The sequence below is a fragment of the Rattus norvegicus genome, chromosome 7 (assembly GCF_021556685.1).
Source record: "Rattus norvegicus strain SHRSP/BbbUtx chromosome 7, alternate assembly SHRSP_T2T, whole genome shotgun sequence".
Lineage (NCBI taxonomy): Eukaryota > Metazoa > Chordata > Mammalia > Rodentia > Muridae > Rattus > Rattus norvegicus.
The window spans coordinates 122,479,123-122,499,890 of record NC_141540.1 but is presented as its reverse complement, the minus strand read 5'-3'; the positions used below and the strand labels follow the sequence as shown (position 1 = coordinate 122,499,890).

At 39.7% G+C, this 20,768-nt stretch overlaps 1 protein-coding gene across 3 annotated transcripts in view; it reads left to right on the top strand.

Moving 5' to 3' along the window:
• Window positions 1–20,768, top strand: part of St13 (ST13, Hsp70 interacting protein) — a 34,825-nt gene that overhangs the window by 6,605 nt on the left and 7,452 nt on the right. For 2 of the 3 annotated variants that reach the window (NM_031122.2, XM_087559211.1), the window contains 7 exons: window positions 752–809; window positions 2,877–2,949; window positions 3,915–3,985; window positions 10,668–10,734; window positions 15,351–15,435; window positions 15,544–15,654; window positions 18,112–18,214. In NM_031122.2, coding sequence (NP_112384.1) covers window positions 752–809; window positions 2,877–2,949; window positions 3,915–3,985; window positions 10,668–10,734; window positions 15,351–15,435; window positions 15,544–15,654; window positions 18,112–18,214 — 568 coding nt within the window. Of the gene's footprint in view, window positions 1–174; window positions 669–710; window positions 810–2,876; window positions 2,950–3,914; window positions 3,986–10,667; window positions 10,735–15,350; window positions 15,436–15,543; window positions 15,655–18,111; window positions 18,215–20,768 lie in introns of those variants that run through there. The other variant, XM_087559212.1, reaches the window with a different exon arrangement.

The following is a 20,768-nucleotide window of genomic DNA, read 5'->3' as shown; positions in this document are numbered from 1 at the left end:
TCATTGTGGAAGAGAATGGACATTGTCCTCTCATCTCCCTGTGGGCTCTTGCACTTTTCCACCACAGGTCACAGCAGTAGTTAATAAAAGGTTTAAGGCACTTTGTAGGACACTTCCATGTAAGTGAATCCCTAGATGGGATTTTTGCTCGTTTATTTTACCCATCAGCCACTTGGGCATTCTGCTATTGGTGTGTAAATTTATTCTTTCTGTAGGCTTCTCACTTTTAAGTTTTGTTATTTTCATATTGTTCTGGACTACTTGGGAAGCAGGGCTTTGTGAAGAATTCAGTAGCTTCTCCATGCTAGGGAGTCACTTTACCACAAGGCTCCTGACATACTCTTGTTAAACGTCAACCTCAAATTCTGCCTTTCAGATTAAGTCTTCTCTATTTTCTAAGCTAATGGCTTAGAGAATGATTTATCATTTCATTATTTATTGGTTTCTCTACCTAAGAGCTATAGTACAAGTTTATTAGGCTTATAAGAGGCAGGAGAAAGGTTTTATTAACTAGTGTGACAAAAAATTTACTCACAGCCAAGCGATCATATTAATTGAGAATGTACTCCTCTAAGCTTTGAAAGATTATTGGAAACAGTTGGCCTTTTTAGGTTTTGTTGCTTTCTAGTGAATTTACAGTGACTATTCTAAACAACTATCTCTTTCTAGTGAATTTACAGTGACTATTCTAAACAACTATCTCTTTCTAGTGATTTACAGTGACTAAACAACTATCTCTTCTTATTTTAAGCATGGGGGGTAAAGTACCACCTGCTACTCATAAAGCGAAGTCAGAAGAAAACACTAAGGTAAGTTTAAATTTATTTTAAGATAAGATACTGTATCTTTGAGACCTATGGGGGCTACATACAGAGACTGTCAGTCACTGTTCTGCTGCTGTGAAGGGGTACCATTACCTAGGCAATTCTTAGAGCATTTAATTGAGGCTTGATTGAGGGCTTGCTTGCAGTTTCAGGGGGTTAGTCCATTATTACTGTGGCAGGAAGTATGGTGGCAGGCACAAACAACTGAAAGCTAAATTCTGATTTGTAGATAGAGACACAGGGCTTGGATTGAGCTTTTGACACCTCAAAACCAACTCCCAGTGACACAGTTCCTCCAACAAGGCCATACTCTTAGTCTTTTCAAATAGTGCCATTCCCTGGTGCCTAACCATTCAAATATGAGACTATGGGGGGGGGGGCGTGTACATTCTAAAAGTATGTGCTACATATCAACAATTTGCATATTTGCTAAGGACTTAACAAGTATTTTAGAATTAAGGTGGTAACTTAGGCATTTAACTTTTTAGGAGAAAAATTTGCCTTTTCTGTCGGGGTGGGGAGTTGGTGTTTGAATTTTCAAGACACGGTTTCTCTGAATAGCTCTGGCTGTCCTAGAACTTGACCTGCCAGACAAGACTGGCCTCCAAACTCACAGAGATCTGCCTGTTTCTGTCTCCTGAGTATTAGGACTAAAGGCTTTTGCCACTACCCCTGGCTTGAAATTTTACTTTTTAAATTTATGAGAGGGTAGGAAAGTGATGGGAGTGATGTGCCACAGGGTCTGTGGAGGTCACAGGACAACTTGCAGACGTTGGCTCTCTCCTTTGACTATGTGGGTCCCAGGAATTGAATTTAGGTCTTAAGACTTGGTGGCAAGTGCCTCTTTACCTGTGAGCCATCTTGCCTTGTTTTTTTAAGACAGAGTTTTACTGTATGTCTCTGGCTGACCTGGAATTTTTGTAGACCAGGTTGTCTCTTAATTCAAGAGATCTACTAAGTGCCAAGATTAAATGCATATGCCTACCATGCCTGGTCTGACTTTGGTGTTTTAAGATTGAATGGAGGAAGGAACCTTAGAGTACAGTTAATGACTTCTGAAGTACTGAATGGATGAGAGATGAGGTTGGCTGGCAGTGCTATTTTGTAGGATATATAGCCTCACCAACCAGAGAAGGCAGTGCCAGTTCATCCCTCATCCATAATGTATGAGAATAGAGAAGACACTATGCGGTTCTAAAGGGTGGAAAGAAAATTTGCTCTCCATTATGTGCTCTTCTAAGTCTTCATAGTTTCTTTGTGGTACAATTCCACAGACGCTTTCTTTACAGTTCTCAAACTGAGCAACCCTTGAAAACTGAAGTTCAGGACATTTGGCATTAAAACACACCAAACCCAAGTGTGGTGGCACTTGCTTTTAATCCTACCACTTGGAGGCAGAGGCAGGTAGATCTCTGAGGTCAAGGCCAGCTGACTACATTGTGAGAGCCTGAGTCAAGAGAAAAAAACTAAAACCAATCAAAACCAAAAAACCCCTCACATTCTGAAAATGTTCACCCTTCCATATAAGTCTTAATGTTGCTGCCCAGACTGACATCAGACTCCTAGGCCCACTGTCTTGACTATTTTCAGTTTTTTAAACATCAGTCAGGAATAGTCTGACTTATTTTGCATGAAATATTATTTTCTTGTATTCTTGTTTTCTGAAACTGTCATATGTAAGATGATCTGGCTTCATAAGCCCTCGATCCTCAGTGCCTCTGCTGTAGGCAGGAATTTGCATGTATAGCCAAGGTGTTAGATCTTGGAGAGTCAGGGTGCAGTGCCTATGAAGAATGTGCTGTAGTATGTAGTATATGAATTGTATTTGCTTTAAAACAAACAAAAAAACCTGACAGTTTAAATTCTTAAAGGTTTGGATGGTGTAAGACCTACAGTTAATTAGAAATGAGAAGTAAAAGAAGGGTATTAACAACTTACATATAGTGTATTCGGGTAAGATATACATTGTGTGTGTTGTGTGTACAGACACAAACACATAAGATATGTTACATATTTAAGTGCTGACAACACTGTCTAATTTTCTTCTGCTAGGAAGAAAAAAGAGACAAGACGACAGAGGACAACATAAAGACAGAGGAGCCATCGAGTGAGGAGAGCGATCTAGGTGAGCCCGTGGTGGTGTAGTGTGACGTTTGTTTGTAGCCCAGGATGGCCTGGAACTGTGGAACACGTAGCCTTGAATTTGAGGCAGTCCTCCTGCCTCAGCCTCCTGAGTAGTAGGTGGCTGGTTTTACTTACTGGTCTGGTTATAATACTGAACTACAGACTTCCTGTATCAGTGGTGTGCCTGTGTTTTACAGAGTTTGTGTACACCTGATTTTTAAGTTAATTATATTAAAATGAAATAGTATTTTGTCATTTACATTTATTCTCTAAATTTTTACTGTTGTCTATCTGGAAAAATTATTAGAGAAGTTTATGGGGAAGGTTTTGTGGAGGTTAAAAGGACAACTCTTTGGAGTTAGTTTTCTCCTACCTTATGGAGTTCAGGCTTTTGAGCAAGCACTCGACCCACTGAGTCATCTTTCTGACCCCCAAATCTTTCCTAAGGGAATTTTGGAGACTGACCAAATCAGTGGTGTGTTTTATGTACAACATTGTGCACATAACTATCTTTATCACTACAATAGCTCTCTGATTTGACCAACAGTTTTAAGTAGTAGTTTTGTTTTTTAATTTTTATTTGCTGTGTACAGGAATGTACGTGTGTACCTATACACCACATAAAACGCTTACATGGTGCTCTCAGAAGCCAGAAGAGGTTATTAGATCCCCTTGACACTGGAGTTACCATCTCTCCAGCTTACCTACAGATAGCTATTAGTAGTTATCTTTTGCAGAGAAGTGGTTTATAATGTGTCAGAGTTCAGGTGAACCTAGCTTACACAATTGTACTGGCAAGTAGCTCATTTTCTTCTTGAGACATCCTGTAACCCCATCTTACTAGGTATTGCTTAGTCCTCCGCTCCACGCAGACCCGTTCATCTCACTTTGACAGTTCCAAGCCAGTGACTATTAACTATACCACACTTGTCATTTAGGTTTTAATCTCTGGTTTTAAACTTGCAGAAATTGACAATGAAGGTGTAATTGAAGCAGACACTGATGCTCCTCAGGAAATGGGAGATGAAAATGCAGAGGTAAATTTAGTGACTTATTTTAGGAAAATGACGTTCCTTGGTGTTGGGATTATTTTGGAGTTATCCCAAGATGTGCGTTTATGATAAATCTTCCTTTGACTTATGACACATTTTATAATCCTACTAAAATATTTGTAAAATATCTTTAATTATAATCTCTAAAAGTCTTGTATTTTGTTTTACTTCTCTTTAAACTTCAATTTGACTAAGATTGTTCTCCTAAAATATATACCTACAGTTAGGACTGCCTTTTCTCTGAGATGATTTTGTTTTTTTTCCAAGACAGGGTTTCTCTGTAGCCCTGGTTGTGCTTGAATCTACTTGCCTTTGCTTTCCAAGTACTGAGATTAAAGGCGTGTGCCACCATACCTGGTTTAGAATTGTTTTTTGTGGAATATCTAGTGGCACATTATTTTCCAAATGCTTTTGTCACAAGGAGCCTTTCCTCAAAGAGATGAAAACTGGTACTTGGGAAGGAAATGTAGAATACAGTTTCAATTAGGAATGATTAGTGGCCTTCCAGAAGGTCACAGTGTGTCTTAAAATGTCTCAAATGGTGTTTGCCAAGGAAAGTTGTTCATAAACAGTAATGTAATGACTGCAGCTTAAGACTTGGACCTTCAGCACTGGGTATCCTCAGAGTCATCTTTGCTAATCGTGTGTGAGGCAGTCTATTTTTGGAACTTTGAGCTTATATTTTCCTGACTTCCAATATAGTTGAATATATTCTCATCTATTTTGGTCATCAGTGGGCATTTGCATAATGCTGTTCAGACCTTTTTTCAATTTTATTCTTAAGTTGTCTTTTATGTCTCTATCCTATTTCTACCTCTTTTTAATGATAGGGTCTCTTAGCTCAGGCTGATTTGAAAATTTCTGCCTTAGCTCTCCAAATACAGGTCTTGCAAATTCATGCCCAATTTTATGGGATGAAATCCAGGGCTTAATTGTACTCAGACCATCTATATCTTAGCCCCCTCCTTCTGAGAGAGAGAGAGAGGGAGAGAGAGAGAGAGTGCGTGCGTGCCCGCGTGCCCGCGTGCCCGCGTGCCCGCGTGCCCGCGTGCCCGCGTGCCCGCGTGCCCGCGTGCCCGCGTGCCCGCGTGCCCGCGTGCCCGCCCGCCCATACTGTCTTCAAACAAGGTCTTACAGCTTCAGCCTCTCACGTGCTGGTTTCACTGGCATATACCACTAAAACTTTATTTGCCTTTTGTTAATTTACTCAGCAGAACCTTTACTGAAGTTTGTTCCATCAGGGCTGACTTACTGTTTACTGTGTGCGGCCCTCTGGGGACTCTCTTGTTCTGTGTCTTAATTGCTCACTTTGTACTAATGCCACATTTTCTTACGAAGCTGTGTACTAGGTCTTGTTATCTGCCAGGACAAGGACCCATAAAATGATGAATATTTTAGCTGTTCTTTCTGTTTTGTTTTTCAAATGAATTTTAGAATTAGATTGTCAGGGTCCCATCTTAGTTATTTTCTTTCACAGTCTCTGGTCTCTTTTTCCCTTCTCCCTCCATCTCCCTCACAGGGGTGTGGGAGGTGAGAAAGAGGGGATAGGGAGATTTGATTAGAGTTGCATTAAAGTCACATTGGGGAAAGAATACCTCTTACTGAGGTCATTCGTGAATGTATTATCTAATATTAAGCTTTTAAAATGCCTTTCAATTTTTTTTTTAAGATTTATTCATTTATTTCAAGTATGTGGGTACACTGTCGCTGTCTTCAGACACACCAGGAGAGGGGATCGGATACCATTACAGATGGTTGTGAGCCACCATGTGGTTGCTGGGAATTGAACTCAGGACCTCTGGAAGAACAGTCAGTGCTCTTAACCGCTGAGCCATCTCTCCAGCCCCTCAATAATTTTTTTAAAGATTTATTTATTGTGTATGTACATATGTGTATATAGTTCTACCTGCAGGTACGCCTGCACACCAGTAGAGGGCACCAAATCTCACAGATAGTTATAGGCCACCATGTGGTTGCTGGGAATTGAATTTAGGACCCCTGGGAGAGTAGCCAGCGTGCTCTTAACCTCTGACCAATCTCTCCAGGCCCCTCAATAGTGTTTTTTTTTTTTTTTTTTTTTGGTTCTTTTTTTCGGAGCTGGGGACCGAACCCAGGGCCTTGCGCTTCCTAGGTAAGCACTCTACCACTGAGCTAAATCCCCAGCCCCTAATTTTTAATGATTTTTATTTATTTGCATTGGTGTCTTGCTTGCATATGTATCTGTGAGGGTATTGAATCCCCTGGAACTAAAATTACAGAGAATTGTGAGCTGCCCCCTGGGTGCTGGGAATTGAACCCAGGTCCTCTGGAAGAGCAGCCAGTGCTCTTAACTGAGCCATCTTTCTAACTCCTCAACAGCTTTCTTTTTTTAATTTTTGTTGGTTTTGTTTTGGGTTTTTGTTTCTCTATACAGGAGTTTGCTCTGTAGACTAAGCTGGCCTTCAACTACTTACAGAGATCCTCCTGCTTGTGCCTCCCAATTAGAGGCTTTGGGCTACCACAGCCCAGCCTTCAGTAGTGTTCTTAACATTTCTACCCCCTAAATTCCATGTGGTTTTGTTAAGTACTTTGGGTCATCATTTACAAAAAACAAAAACAAAAGAATCCCAAAAAGGTACACAGTGTTGACTGATGTTTGTAGTAGTTTCTCTTTCCCTCTTCTACCTGGTATTCACTGTCATTTTAAGGTTAACATTAATGTAAGATTAGCTAAACCTTCTTCAGTTCTAGAACATTTTACATGATTCTTTATGGTAAGTAGTGCTTCATTCACTGCTGTACTCTTCTCTGGAATCATGACTGGATGTGCGCCTCTGTCCTCCCTTGTCACTGCTGGCCAGGGACAGCTGTGTCGCATCTCTCTCACTACCTTTGCATCTCATTGTTTGGTCTTATCTTGATACTTTCATGTTGATTCTTAGAGTTCTTGGTTATTTATGTCTTAATACATAAATTAATTTTAAGATTTTGTGCAGGGATTGGGGATTTAGCTCAGTGATAGAGCGCTTGCCTAGCAAGCGCAAGGCCCTGGGTTCGGTCCCCAGCTCTGGAAAAAAAAAAAAAAGATTTTGTGCAGTAAGGTCTATCTTTTTGAACCACGGTAGATTCAAACTCAGAAAGCCCTCGTGGAGTGTTAGCATTACCAAATTGCACACTGTACCTTGCTTCTGTGTAGTATTTTGACCACAAGTTCTTTGGAATTGTTCCTGTGGACAATTTTCAAGGTCGGAGTAGATGGTGTGTTTTTCCCAGAAAGAATGTATTTGCTTCCATCAAAGCTCTGAGTTGAGTTGAGGCTGTCAGTTCTCAGGATAGCTTTTGTTGACATTGGTAATATGGAATTCAAATGGCTTTATGGTTTTGGCTTTTTTTTTTTTTTTTTTTTTACAAAACATTGCTTTTAATATTTTATTTTGTAAGTGTGTTCTTGGAGGTCAGTCTTGTGGAAGCCCTTTGACCATACGTGTCCTGGAGTTGAGACTCCTGTCTGGCCAGGTGGCAAGCTCCTCTGCCTGCTGAGACAGCAGCCCAGTTGTGGATTTTCAGGACTACTTGTCTCTCCACCTCTACTTTACTGTCCCTGTGAAGGAGGTTTAGGTTCTGCTTACCCCGGTCAGTTGTAGATATTCAAGTTGAAATTCATTTGAAGTTGTGTCTGGTTGACCCACCTGCATTGTCTTTCTCTGAATGTATTCTTTGTGGGTGGTGCTCTGCATTATCTTCAAAAACAAAATACCAAGACCTCAGGTTTGACCTTTGCTACAAAGGTGAATGTAGATTGAATAATTGCCTACCCTGGATTGCAGCCTACGTTTACTCTGGGTTTTCTTGTTTGTTTGTTTTTGTTTTTTGTTTTTTTTGAGACAGGCTTTCTCTGTTTAGCCCTGGCTACCCTGGAACCCACTCTGTAGACACGAGGCCTGGAACTTACAAGAGATCCACCTGTCTTTCTCTGCCTCCCGAGTGCTGAGATTAAAGGCATGTACCACCACCGCCCAGCTTAGATTTTAAAATTTTTTTGTTAATTTTTTTAAAAAGATTTATTTATTTATTTTATATAAGTACACTGTAGCTGTCTTCAGACACACTGGAAGAGAGCATCAGATCCCATTACAGATGGTTGTGAGCTACCATGTGGTTGCTGGGAATTGAACTCTGGACCTTAGGAAGAGCAGTCAGTGTTCTTTTTTTTTTCCTTTTTTTTCGGAGCTGGGGACCGAACCTTGCGGTTGCTAGGCAAGCGCTCTACCACTGAGCTAAATCCCCAACCCCACAGTCAGTGCCCTTATCATGCTCTTCAGCCCGTTAATTTCTTTTTTCTTTTTTTCTTTTTTTCGGAGCTGGGGACTGAACCCAGGGCCTTGTGCTTGCTAGGCAAGCGCTCTACCACTGAGCTAAATCCCCAACTCTAGCCCGTTAATTTCTAAAAATTACCTTGGACTTGTATGGGGCCTGCTGTTATTTGAACAATTTCTGATTGTTTTAAAAAATTTTTTTTTGGGCTGGAGAGATGGCTCAGCGGTTAAGAGCACCCGACTGCTCTTCCAGAGGTCCTGAGTTCAATTCCCAGCAACCACATGGTGGCTCACAACCATCTGTAAAGAGATCTGATGCCCTCTTCTGGTATATCTGAAGACAGCTACAGTGTACTTAATAATAATAAATGAATAAATAAATCTTAAAAAAAATTTTTTTTTAATTTGCCAAATGAATTTTTCTTGGCTTTGAATTAATTGATAACTTAGAAGCGTATCAGAATATTTCAGTGAATACAGTTGACATAATACAGATCTAACAGATTTATTTTTCTATTTAGTATAAAATTTAATAAATTTATTGCTAATTTCAATAAATATGTATACTGATCAAATTAGAGTATTTGTCCTTTTTCATTTATTTCCTAATAAAGATTGACATATATCATGCTCTTTGACTCCCTTCTCCGTTCCCCTCTAGAATACAAACATGTAGGTCAGCATTTGACAGGCACACTTGGATAGCACACATGTCTCTTGCAGCACTATTCACCATAGTCACGTTAGGGGGCTTGTTGCCTGTCAACAGGTGAGTGGAATGTTCTACTGATGAGACACCATGATCAAGGCAGCCCTTAGAAGAGAAAGCATTTAATTGGAGGCTTGTTTCTAGTTTTAAGGGATTAGTTCATTATTATCATAGCAGGGACAGGCTGCTGGAGTAGTTAGTAGCTGAGAGCTTTACCTTCTGAGCCATAGGTAGCAGGCAGAGAGAGGCAATGAACTTGGCATGGGCTTTTGAAATTTCAGAGGCCACTCTGAGTAACAACCCCAACAAGGCTGCATCAACTCCAACATGGACACACCTTCTAATCCTCCCTGGTTTGTAAATTTAGTGTTGGCATGCAGATAAAGGACCCTGTGGGAGCCTTGTGGCTTCAGACTATCGTGGAGGTAAATAGCGTGTATATACACAGTGGATTTTTACTAAACTAAAAAGAAGCATGAAACTGTACTGTTTGCTGGAAAATAGGTCCACTTAAAAATCCTAGTAAGTGAAATAAGTCAAACTCAGAGACAAGTACCACGTTTTCTTTATTTTGTGTGTACCAGTGCTGTACAGACCTAGCCATTTTTATATATGGGACATACAATTTTCTTGGAAGTTTATTTGTTTGTGGAAGTCTTGTGTGGTCTTAGAAATTGTGTTATAGGCGTGGTTTCTGCTTCATGCAGGTTTTGTGTGTGTGTGTTGTGCAAGAACGTCAGTTTGCTTGTTTTTTGTATCACTTGGGTCTTATTCAGGAAACCAGACTGGCCTTGGATGTTGAGCAATCCTTTAGCCTCTGCCTCTACCTCCTAAATACTGATATTAAAGGTATGTGCTGCCCTAACTGGTTTACTTAGTGTTTTTGTTTTCTAGATTGAGTAACTTGTCAGTTCTTTGAATTTTCTAGTTAGATATAAAGATAGCTAGCTTTTCTTTCTGCTTGTAGATGTAGCAAATAATTTCTGCCGCCCCCTCGTGCTCTACCACTACCACCAATACAGGTCTTACTATCTTACTTATAGCTCTGTTAGTCTTGGAACTCATATGTAGCCTAGGCTGGCCTTGAACTCAGATTCTCCTGCTTCTGCCTTCTGAGTACTGGAATTAAAGGTGTGCTTTTAATGTTCAGCAGAGATCATTTTCTTAATCAGCACCTGCAGGTATTTCATACTGTAGAGGTGTTAAAGTGGATGTGGTTAAAGTTACCGCCAAACATTTGACTTTAGAATGTTTAGCGTATGTTCTTGTTAATCTTTGTACTGCCAGCATTGTTCTTGGTATTTGTGCTTATAACTAGGGTAGGTACTCACAAGATTTTTATGGGAATAAAGGAATAAGACTTCAATCTATGATTGAAGTATGAAAGGCACTAGTTCACTTTTTATGGAGAGACTTAATTTTTATGGGTAGTTCCTGTGAATGGGAAAAGGTGATTGGAAGGAAGCAAAACAAAAGTCACATTTAAGGCACAGTGTGCAGTCTGTTCAGTATAAAAGGTTAACCCCATTCTCTGTAGGTTTTCACTACTAGAGAGGTAAGTGCATGAGTGTATGGATAGTGACTCTCACCGTGAGACAGTCCACATTACTTTGTTCTCATGCTTGCTCCACTTCCTCTGAGCTAACTTCTAGTTTCCTGTTAGATAACTGAGGCGATGATGGATGAAGCAAATGAAAAGAAGGGGGCTGCCATCGACGCTCTAAATGATGGTGAGTAGAGCTCTTCTTACTGTATTTCTGTAAAGTAGGTTCTCTCCTACTGCAGTGTCTGTTTATAGTGTAACGTGAAGGGGGATGGAGTTTGTCATCTCACCACACTGAAGATGTTAGGATCCTACAGTCCGGCCACCACCTTCCTCATGGCATAGGCTAAAATTATTCAGTGACATTACCTTAGCATGGACAAGTCTGACTGGGCCTCTCTCTTCATCTGTCATGGCCTTCCTCTGCTCAGAAGCACCCTTAAAAAGATGAAAGGAGTGTTTTTTTTTTTTTTTTTAAATATCTTGGTAATCCCTAACTTGTGACATAGTGATACTTTTGATAAGTGGTGTTTGTAGGCCAAACACTTGTTAGAATGGGAATAGAGTCCCTCCATCTTAGGTCTTCAAAACTTGCTGTTGGTGGCAGAAAGATGGCTTAGCATGTAAAAGGACTCATACCAAGTCTAGTCGGCCTGAGTTTGATCCCCCATGGTGGGAGGAGAAAACCAACTTCTACAGGTTGTCCTCTGGCACACTCCCTCCCACCCTTGCCAAAAATAAAATTAAATGTTTTTTATGTTTGAGTGTTGTGTCTGGATGCATATTGTGTGTGTACCATGTATGTGCCTGGTGCCTGTAGAAGCCAGAAGGGAGGCTATCTGATTGCCTGGAACTGGAGTTACAGGGGATGTGAGCTGCCGCGTGGGTACTGATAATGAAACTTGGGTTTGTTTGTTTGTTTGTTTGTTTGTTTGTTTGTTTTGGAAAAGCAACCAGTGGTTGTAAGCACTGAGCCAACTCTCAAGCCCCTAAGAATGTAATTAAAAAACTACCAACATTAATATCAATTATGTAATTACAGATCAAGTGATCATAAAGTTAGGACTGTTGTGACTATTATGTATAACATTGGATGGAGCCTGCTTTATAACTTGGATGGCTGTCACTCATAGTCATATACGGGTGCACATTTGCACTTGATTTAGAAGATGACTAAAGTTTTATTTGAGGATGAGTTTTAACAGTGTTGTTCCATATTGGCTACTTGACTTGCGGGCGGTGTGGGTACAGTGGGGGTGGAAAGTGGTAGTCTCTGTATATGGTAAAGCTGGCTTAGAACTTCTACTCTGTAACCAAGGCTAGCTTTGAAATCAAGCTCTTCCTCTGCAGGCTCAGGAGTGCTGGGGGTTCAGGCACCTTTCCCTAGCTCGTTGTACCTTTTTCTTGGTTTAAGTCCTTGTTGTCTGCTTGTTCTTTGCATTCTGTAGTTGCCTTCATGTTTTGAAGGTTTGATTGCTTTTTTGGCCTTTATAGATGTCCTTTTTATTTTATTTTTTTTTTGAGACACAGTCTTACTATGTAGCTCTAATTGGCTTGGAACTCACTATGTAGACCAGGCTGGCCTAGAACTTAGAGATCCTCTTTCCTCTGCCTCCTAAGTGCTGATATTAAAGTCATGTTCTACCTTCACAGCCAAGAGCTCGGGTTACTGTTGTTTCCTTAAGGGCCAGTACTTTATATAACATTTGAAGGTTTATCGTGCTGTTCCTACCTATTGTGACTAGACTCTATAAATACCTATATTTTAGATTTTGTTTGTTTCCGTCTTTTAGAGATTGTCCTTATGATATAGTTTAGGCAAGCCTCCCGTTGTGCTCCTATCCTCTCAGTCACTTCATTACTGGGATTGTAATATTGATTATGGCATGTCCCACCATAGACAGCTGTGTTATTATCTTGTTCCCTCGACATGCATACTCACCCACACACCCTGCAGTGGGACGGAGTTGATGGTCTTAGTCTGTAAGATTGTATAATTGAGCCCACATCTTTGTACATGGATATCTAGACAAGCTTTGTGTAGTTAATTCTCTCTTTCCCGTGTTAACCAAACTGCTTTTATCATCTTGCCAGGTCGCCCTGGAAACCTTTTTTTTTTTTTTTAATTCTAGTCACATTTTTACTGCCTTAGACTGTTTTTTGCTTGTGCTTTATTACTTCCCATAAAGTTATTCACCAATTTCACTTTGAATTCAAACTCATTTTCACAGCCACTGTCTTAGTCCTTTTTCATACTAATTTTAATTTTCCTGCTACTTAAGTGGCTGTTTGCCTGTTTGAAGTTACACATACTTGCAGTCTTGTAATATATATGTGTTAATATATAGAACATATATGTATATATAATATGTGTATATATACACATATATAAATTATATATATGTATATGTGTGTGTGTATATATATATATATATATATATATGTACACACCACACACACACACACAGATATGTTATTTCATTAAAGTCTTTACCAGCAGCCAGTGAGTGAGATGGCTCAGTGGGTATGGGCCATAATAGTGTTGCTACTAGTTCTGTTGACCTGAACCCACAAAGTAGGAAAAAAAACCCCACTCACTCAGGTTGTTTCTTGACCTCTGTTAGTGTATCCCATCCTCCTCAGGAATAAAATGAAAAGCCTCCCTTGTACTGCTTTGTAGTTAGTTTGTTCAGGGAGATGGGGTTGGAAAATAGATTTGGATATGGAGTGGGAATTAACTATTTTTTGGGTGCTGGAGTAGTAGAGCATTTGTGTGGAGTTATGCAAAGCCCTAAGTTTGAGTCCTGGTATTGAGGATAAAATTTTAGTTTTGAACATGGATATCTTTGTTACCAAAAAGAATTGCTTGTGTAACATTTATATAGTAGCACTAATAAGGCTTTTTGGGAGGTTGTTTTTGGTATTTTTGCAATAGTTTCATTATGTAGTCCTGTCTATCATTAGGTAGACCAGGCTGGCATTGAACTTGCAGAAATGTACCTTCTCAAATAAGACGGGGGTGGGGGGGGGTGCTTGTTTTTGTAAATCCTGTTGAAATCTTACATTCATTGGTAAATTGGGTAAATACTTTTCTCAACAAAATTTGATATTTATTTTTAAATTCTGTAGGTGTCTTACCTTGTAAATTAAACTGGGATATGCAATGGACTTTTTTGTTTTGTTTTTGTTTAGCTTCTCTTAAAAGGACTAATTTTTTATTTTACTTTTTTTAAATAAAGCTTTGGGCCAACTAGAGTGCTTGCTACCAAGCCTGACAAGTTGAGTTTAATCCCTGGGACTCATATGCTGGAAGGAGATAAACTTCTGAAAGTTGCCCTGATTTCTGCATATATGCATATACAAATAAGAATAGATGAATGTGATTTTTTTTTTTAAATATAAAAAGCTAAGAATATGGGGCTGGAGAGATGGCTCAATGATTAAGAATGCTTGCTACCCACTCTGTTACAAGGGCTGGAATTAGGATCCTAGTATCCATATTCAGTAGCGCACAGAAGCCCATACATAAGTCCAGCTCTAAGGGATCAAATATCATCTTCTGCCCTTTGTGGGCACTCTCTAACATGTTCACATACATTTATACAAACACAGAGAGAGACAGATAAATAATGGTAACTGTGAAAGAAGCTTAATTTCTTATTGGCTTAAATGTCTCTATTTTTGTTCCTTTAAACAGTATTTCTCAAAAAGAGAAAACTGTAGTTTTCATATCCTGTGAAATTAGTTTTGACACTTTATCCTCTTTAAGCTTAGTCTGTCAAGTAAAACTGAGTCCCATAACATCAATCTACATTTGTTTTTAAGTTTTTCAAGGCAGGGTTTCCATGTGTAGCTCTGGCTGTCCTGGAACTCACTCTGTAGACTAGGCTGGCCTCAAACTTAGAGATCCACCTGCCTCTGCCTATCAACAAGTGCTAGAAAACACCATGTGCCACCACTCCCTGGCTATGTTTTAGATTTTTAAAAGGTTTATTTCTTAAGTGTGTGAGTGTTTTTGCCTGCATGCATGTATGATCCTTGTAGGTCAGAACAGAACATCAGATCTCCTGGAACTGGTTACAAATGGTTGTAAGTTACCTTGTGGGTACTGGGTATTCTGTAAGAGAAATAAGATTCCTAGCTATTGTCGCAGCTCTTGTTTATTTACCTTTTGCTTGGTGGTAGGGTACACACACAGTGTACGTGTAGAGGTACGTGGACAGCTTTCAGAAGTTCATTCTCTTACCAAGTGGTTTTTAGGGGTGGGGCCATAGTCCAGATTTCCTAGGACTAATTGTGTGTGTAGCCTAGGCTGAGGATTGCCTCTAATGTTCAGTTCTCGGATTTTTGCTGCTTGGGTGCTGGTTTACAGATGTGCATCATATTGCTTTATCTTTTTTTTTTAAATACTTTTAAATTTTTTATGTTTATGGGTACTTTGCCAACGTGTACTTGTTGTATGCCTATTGCCATGGAGGCGAGAAGGCATAAGAGCTGGAACTTGGGTTATAGACATTGGGTTATAGATGGTTGGTTGTGAGCCAGTGTATGGGTGCTGGAAGGTGGACCTGGGACTTCTGGAATAGTAGTCAGTGCTTTTACCCACTGAGGAACCTCTCTAGCCCTTTATTTAAAAATGTTAACATGCTGGCTACTGACCATGCTTGGTGGGAAGCACTGTCACTGCGCCATGTCTCCTATGAAGTAGACTGAGAAGTGATAAGTCTTAATTAGAGAAGTCAAAGTATTTTATTAAATCTTTGTCTTCTGGACAGTTTCTTAGTAAGTTTAATTTCACTTCAGGTGAGCTCCAGAAAGCCATTGACTTGTTCACAGACGCCATCAAGCTAAACCCTCGCTTGGCCATTCTGTATGCCAAGAGAGCCAGGTAAGAACACTGAAGTACACGTTTCTTTTGTATAAATCTCAAAGGTTTTATTGTTTGAAATGAAGTTTTTCTTAATAATTACTATTTTTATTTTATTTTATTTTTTAGTGTTTTCGTCAAATTACAGAAGCCAAATGCTGCCATCCGAGACTGTGACAGAGCTATTGAAATAAACCCTGATTCAGCTCAGCCATACAAATGGAGAGGGAAAGCGCACAGGTAAATGAACAAATACTGCTGAGAAAGCTGAGTTTGACCGGTAGAACCCAGGAGTAAAACACTGGTATGGCCAGGTAGTGGTGGCACACACCTTTAATCCCAGCAGCGTTGGACAGGCAGATCTCTGTTAGTTTGAGACCAGCCTGGAGTCTAGAGAGCCCAAGACAACAGAGAAAAACCCTGCCTTAATGTATTACCAATTGCTGGGGGTGGTGCTATGGAGGCTGGAAACAGATCAGTGAGTTTCTAACATCTATGGTGAATTATAGGGCAGCATCCAGAAACAGGTTGATTGACTGCACCTGAGAAATGGTTCTTGAGACTGTATACACACAAACACACACACACACACACACACACACACACACACACACACAGAGGCACAAAGTAGTCAAGTTTAAGAGGTTTTTCAAAACTTAATTTAAAATCTATTTTAATATGCCTTTTTCAGATTTTACCTAAGTGCTTTTATTTCAAAGTAATGGGTTCAGTATGAAGAATTAAGAAAAGGAACATGAAAAGATTTTACTCCCTTCCACATAAAACTACTCAACATTATCAAGTCACATAGGCACATACAAGACAACCTGGTTTCCTTTTACCCAAAAGAATACAAGAAGAGATACTGAATACCCTAGCCTGAAGTGCCTTTATTCATTACTGGGACGTTTAAAAAAATCTAATAATCGCTATAGGGTTGGAACTTATTGTTTCGTGTTTGTCTTAGGGAAATCCAATGATTGAGGTGGATTGAGAAGATATAGATGAAGTTTGAGTAGAAATAAGAATGGATGTTTTTGGGGTTGGGGATTTAGCTCAGTGGTAGAGCGCTTGCCTAGGAAGCGCAAGGCCCTGGGTTCGGTCCCCAGCTCTGAAAAATAGAACCAAAAAAAAAAAAAAAAAAAAGAATGGATGTTTTTAACAAAACTGTATTAGGTGACTCATAGTAGTGACTTTTTATGAAGGCATGTCAAAGAGAAAGGTAAAAGGTTCAAATAAGGGCTGGAGAGATGGCTCAGAGGTTAAAAGTACTATCTGCTCTTCCAAAGATCCTGAGTTCAGTTCCCAGCAACCACATGGTGGCTCACAACCAACTATAATGGGATCCGATGCCCTCTTATGTGTCTGAAGACAGCTACAGCGTACTCATATACATAAAATAAATAAATCTTTTTAAAAAAGGGTTCAAGTAAAATGTATTGCTGCTGTGTGGTTATAGAAAAAGCTCACACAATATTGTTGCTTCCTTTGAAATCAGTCACTAGTCTTCAGATGGCATTTTGCTTTCTGGTTACAGATTTCAAATAAGCTATTTTTTAAAGAAACTATAGTTCATTTTGTGGACACTAAAATTTGTGTGGTTGGGCATACTTTTCTGCTTCTTTTCTTCTTTACTGTCATATCAGTGAACACAACCAAGGAACAATACCTTTCTTTATACATTCATGATTTGAATGAAAAACTTATAATTGAGTTTATGCCAAGATTTTCAATTAAAAATTGTTTGCCTTTTAACTGTATCCTTATTTAATTTTGGAAACATACCAGATAAGTGATAGTATTTCAGTTAGCATAGCATACCCTCCAAGTAAACTGTGAAGGTTTTCTTTGCTGTCAGGATTGTCCTTAAGAATGTATCCCATTTAAAATATGTGGCTAAAACAAGATATTAGAAAGATGATTTTAGTTTTTATACGTGTGAGTGTAGGGTTTGTGCTACCATTTTCATTACACTTACCTTGGGTGGTGGCAGGATTCCATGTCATGGTGTACATATTCTCCACACCATTTTCTTTCTTTGTTTTGGATGAGGTTGAGGGGTTACCGAGACAGGGTTTCTCTGTGTAGCCCTGGCTGTCTGGAACTCACTCTGTAGACCAGGCTGGTTTCCAACTCACCTTTGCCTCCTGTGCCTCCGAGTGCTGGAATTAAACTCCTATACAGACATCCCCCCGCCCTCATCTGTAGTTCTGAGCACTAGATTTGTTATGTAAAGCAAAAGTACAGCAGGCCATATTGCATGGCTTTTCCTTTGGTCCTAGAAAATATGAAGTATCTTTCATGTTAGAAAATTAAGTGCTTTACCTTCTAAATACATCAGTACTCAATTAAGAATAGTGGTAGAACAGGCTTAGACTTGTCATTGTGGGAATTTCAGTTTCTTCAAGTTTTTAGGAAGTTAGGCATCACTGTAGCACAGCTCTTTTAGGTTTTCTTTGAGTTAGGGTTTCTCTGTGTAGCCCCAGCTGTCCTGGAATTTGCTCTGTAGAACAGACCAGCCTTCAACTCATAGAGGTCTGCCTGCCTTTGCGTTCCAAGTGTTGGGATCAAAGGTATGCACCGCCACTGCCTGGCTCTTAAACAGTTCTTGAATTGATTGATAAAAATTTACAGTTGCTAATTAACTGAAAGGCTTTCCTGGTCGTGTACATTAGTGAGCATTTGCATCTATTTCAGACTCCTGGGTCACTGGGAAGAAGCAGCTCGCGATCTTGCCCTGGCCTGTAAATTGGACTATGATGAGGACGCCAGTGCAATGCTGAGAGAAGTCCAGCCTCGGGTAAGTTGTCATCCATTGTTTGAGACTCTGGCTCTGTGCTTGGCCACAAATGAAGAGGCGTGTAAAAATTAGAGTCCGTGACAATATGCTTCGCTTGGAAACCTCATTAGTTCCACATGTTTCCATTTTGGGTGCTGTGTTAGAGAGCAGACTGTATGTCTTTTCTCCAAGTCTTCAGTGGGCTTATACAAAAAGTCAGAAAGGTGCCATGCACATGGTCCTTTGATTCCAGCACTTGGGAAGCAGAAGTAGGTGAACCTCTGAGTTCTGGCTATAAAGAGAAGAGACCCTGTCTCCAAAAAGAAAAGAGGCAGGAAGAAAGGAAGGACTATGTTATATCTATTCTGACCTTATGTAGTAGGTGTGGTGTGTACAAAGGTGTGGCCTTTCTGAGTCTAATTTCAATTTATTTTTATTTTTTGAGACAGTATTTCTTTGTGTAGGCTGTCCTAGAACTCACTCTGTAGATGAGGCTGGCCTTGAACTCAGAAAGCCACCTGCCTCTGCCTCCCAAGTGTTGAGATTAAAGGTGTGTGCCACCACTACCTGGTAAAAAAATTTTTTTAAATGAAAATGTTTAATCCAAATTCTATAGTACCTTTGTGTATGAAGTTTTCATTTGTTTTGCTCCTGGGACAGGATCTCACTGTGTACATCTGGCTGTCGTGGAATTTAGGTTGAAGGGCAGGCTGGTCTCAAACTCATAGAGATCCACCTGCTTCTGCCTCTCAATTGCTGGGATTAAAAGAATGTATTACTATACCCAGCTACAAAGCTTTTACCTTTAGAAATATGGACTGGGCATAGATAGCTCAGTTGGAGTGCTAATATAATATTTACAAAGTTATTAGTTCAGTCCCCATTCAAATGAATGAGGGAGAGAAGAAAAAGATGTAAATAGCATATCATCGATTTTTATCCTTAAATGTTTTAATACAGAGGTTCTATGAAATGTAACCTATCAGAATTAATTTGGTTAATAGAACTTTTTTCTTTTGTATATTATAGTGTTTCTGTATATATGGTGTGTATGTAAAGGAAAGTCATTTTTCTCTTGAATTAGGGTCTGAAGATTGAACTCTGGTAATCAGTATTTTTTAGCAATTACTTTAACTTTGAACCCCCCTTACTGGCCCTTGATTTTTTTTTTTTTTTTAAGTCCCAGGAAACTTAACAAACTAGCTGTTGACCATGCTGTAGGCTGTAGAGTTCTTAGACATACTTGTATAGACACTAAAGTAACACTTGACTGTCGACTGTTCACCTCCACAGCAATTTGAAAGGACTGCTTCTTCCTGCCTCCCTCGCACCCCTGTGGGTGGTTCTAGGGGGTCAAACTCAGTTGTGTGTGTTAATTGTATACTTAACACAAAACTATATACCCCAGGGTCCAAGACTAAGTCTTTCTGGCCTTGTCTCAGTTTTCAAAATACCTATTTTATGTATATGGGTATTTTGGTTGCATGTATATCTTGAGTACCGTGTTCCTGTGATGCTCACAATGGGTATTAGGTCATCTGGAAATGTACTTAAAGGTAATTGTAAGCTGCTGTGTGGGCGTTAAAAATCAAACCCAGGTCTTTTGTAAGAGCAGTGAGTGCTTGTAACCATTGAACCATCGCTCCCCAGCACCACCTGTCCCCCATTTAATAGAGGAAAAATCTTTTTTTTTCCCTTTTTTTTTTTTTTCCCTTTTTTTCTGGAGCTGAGGACTGAACCCAGGGCTCTACCACTGAGCTAAATCCCCAACCCCGTAGGAAAAATCTTTGTAAGTCTGGGCAGGCTATGGCAGCACTTGGTATGTCTATGGAGAATCTGCCTTCCTTGGCAGATATCTTTGGTGATAGTTTTTCTGCTGAACCAATCTGTGACTTGTGAATCCTGAGTACTGTGTAGTAAATACAGGCCACGAAGCCAGAATTATAACAAAGCTTGTCATGCTTTATCCTTGAACTGTGTCATCTGTTTGAAATTAGAAGGTTTCGCTTAAACTGCATGTCCTAGATTCATTTTCACAGTGTCTGATGTATTTGACATTGCTCTTGTGGCCTGGTTTTGTGTTAGGTCTTTTTTTTTTTTTGGTTCTTTTTTTCGGAGCTGGGGACCAAACCCAGGGCCTTGCGCTTCCTAGGCAAGCGCTCTACCACTGAGCTAAATCCCCAACCCCGTGTTAGGTCATTTTTAATGAGTTCATTAGCTTATGTTTACACGTAATAATGGTTTTCGTTTACATGCAGGTAGTGTATTTTGTTTGTTCTTCCTTCCCGTTACCTTCTCCCACTCTCCCCTTAGAGCACAGCATGTTCCCTTTTCTACTTCCTTTTTTTTTTTTTTTTTCTTTTTCTTTTAAACCCATTGAGTTTTATTAGGGTTCCTTAAAGGAGTACGGATGAGGATATTTTCAGGGGCATGGGTACCTTACCAGTGGCTTCACAAATAAAGAAAATACCTTTTCCTCCACTGTAATGGGACTTTTCTTTTTTTTCTTTTCTTCTTTTTTTTTTTTTGTCTCCCCACACACGTGCTCCCGCCCAGGACTTTTCTTTAAGACTGC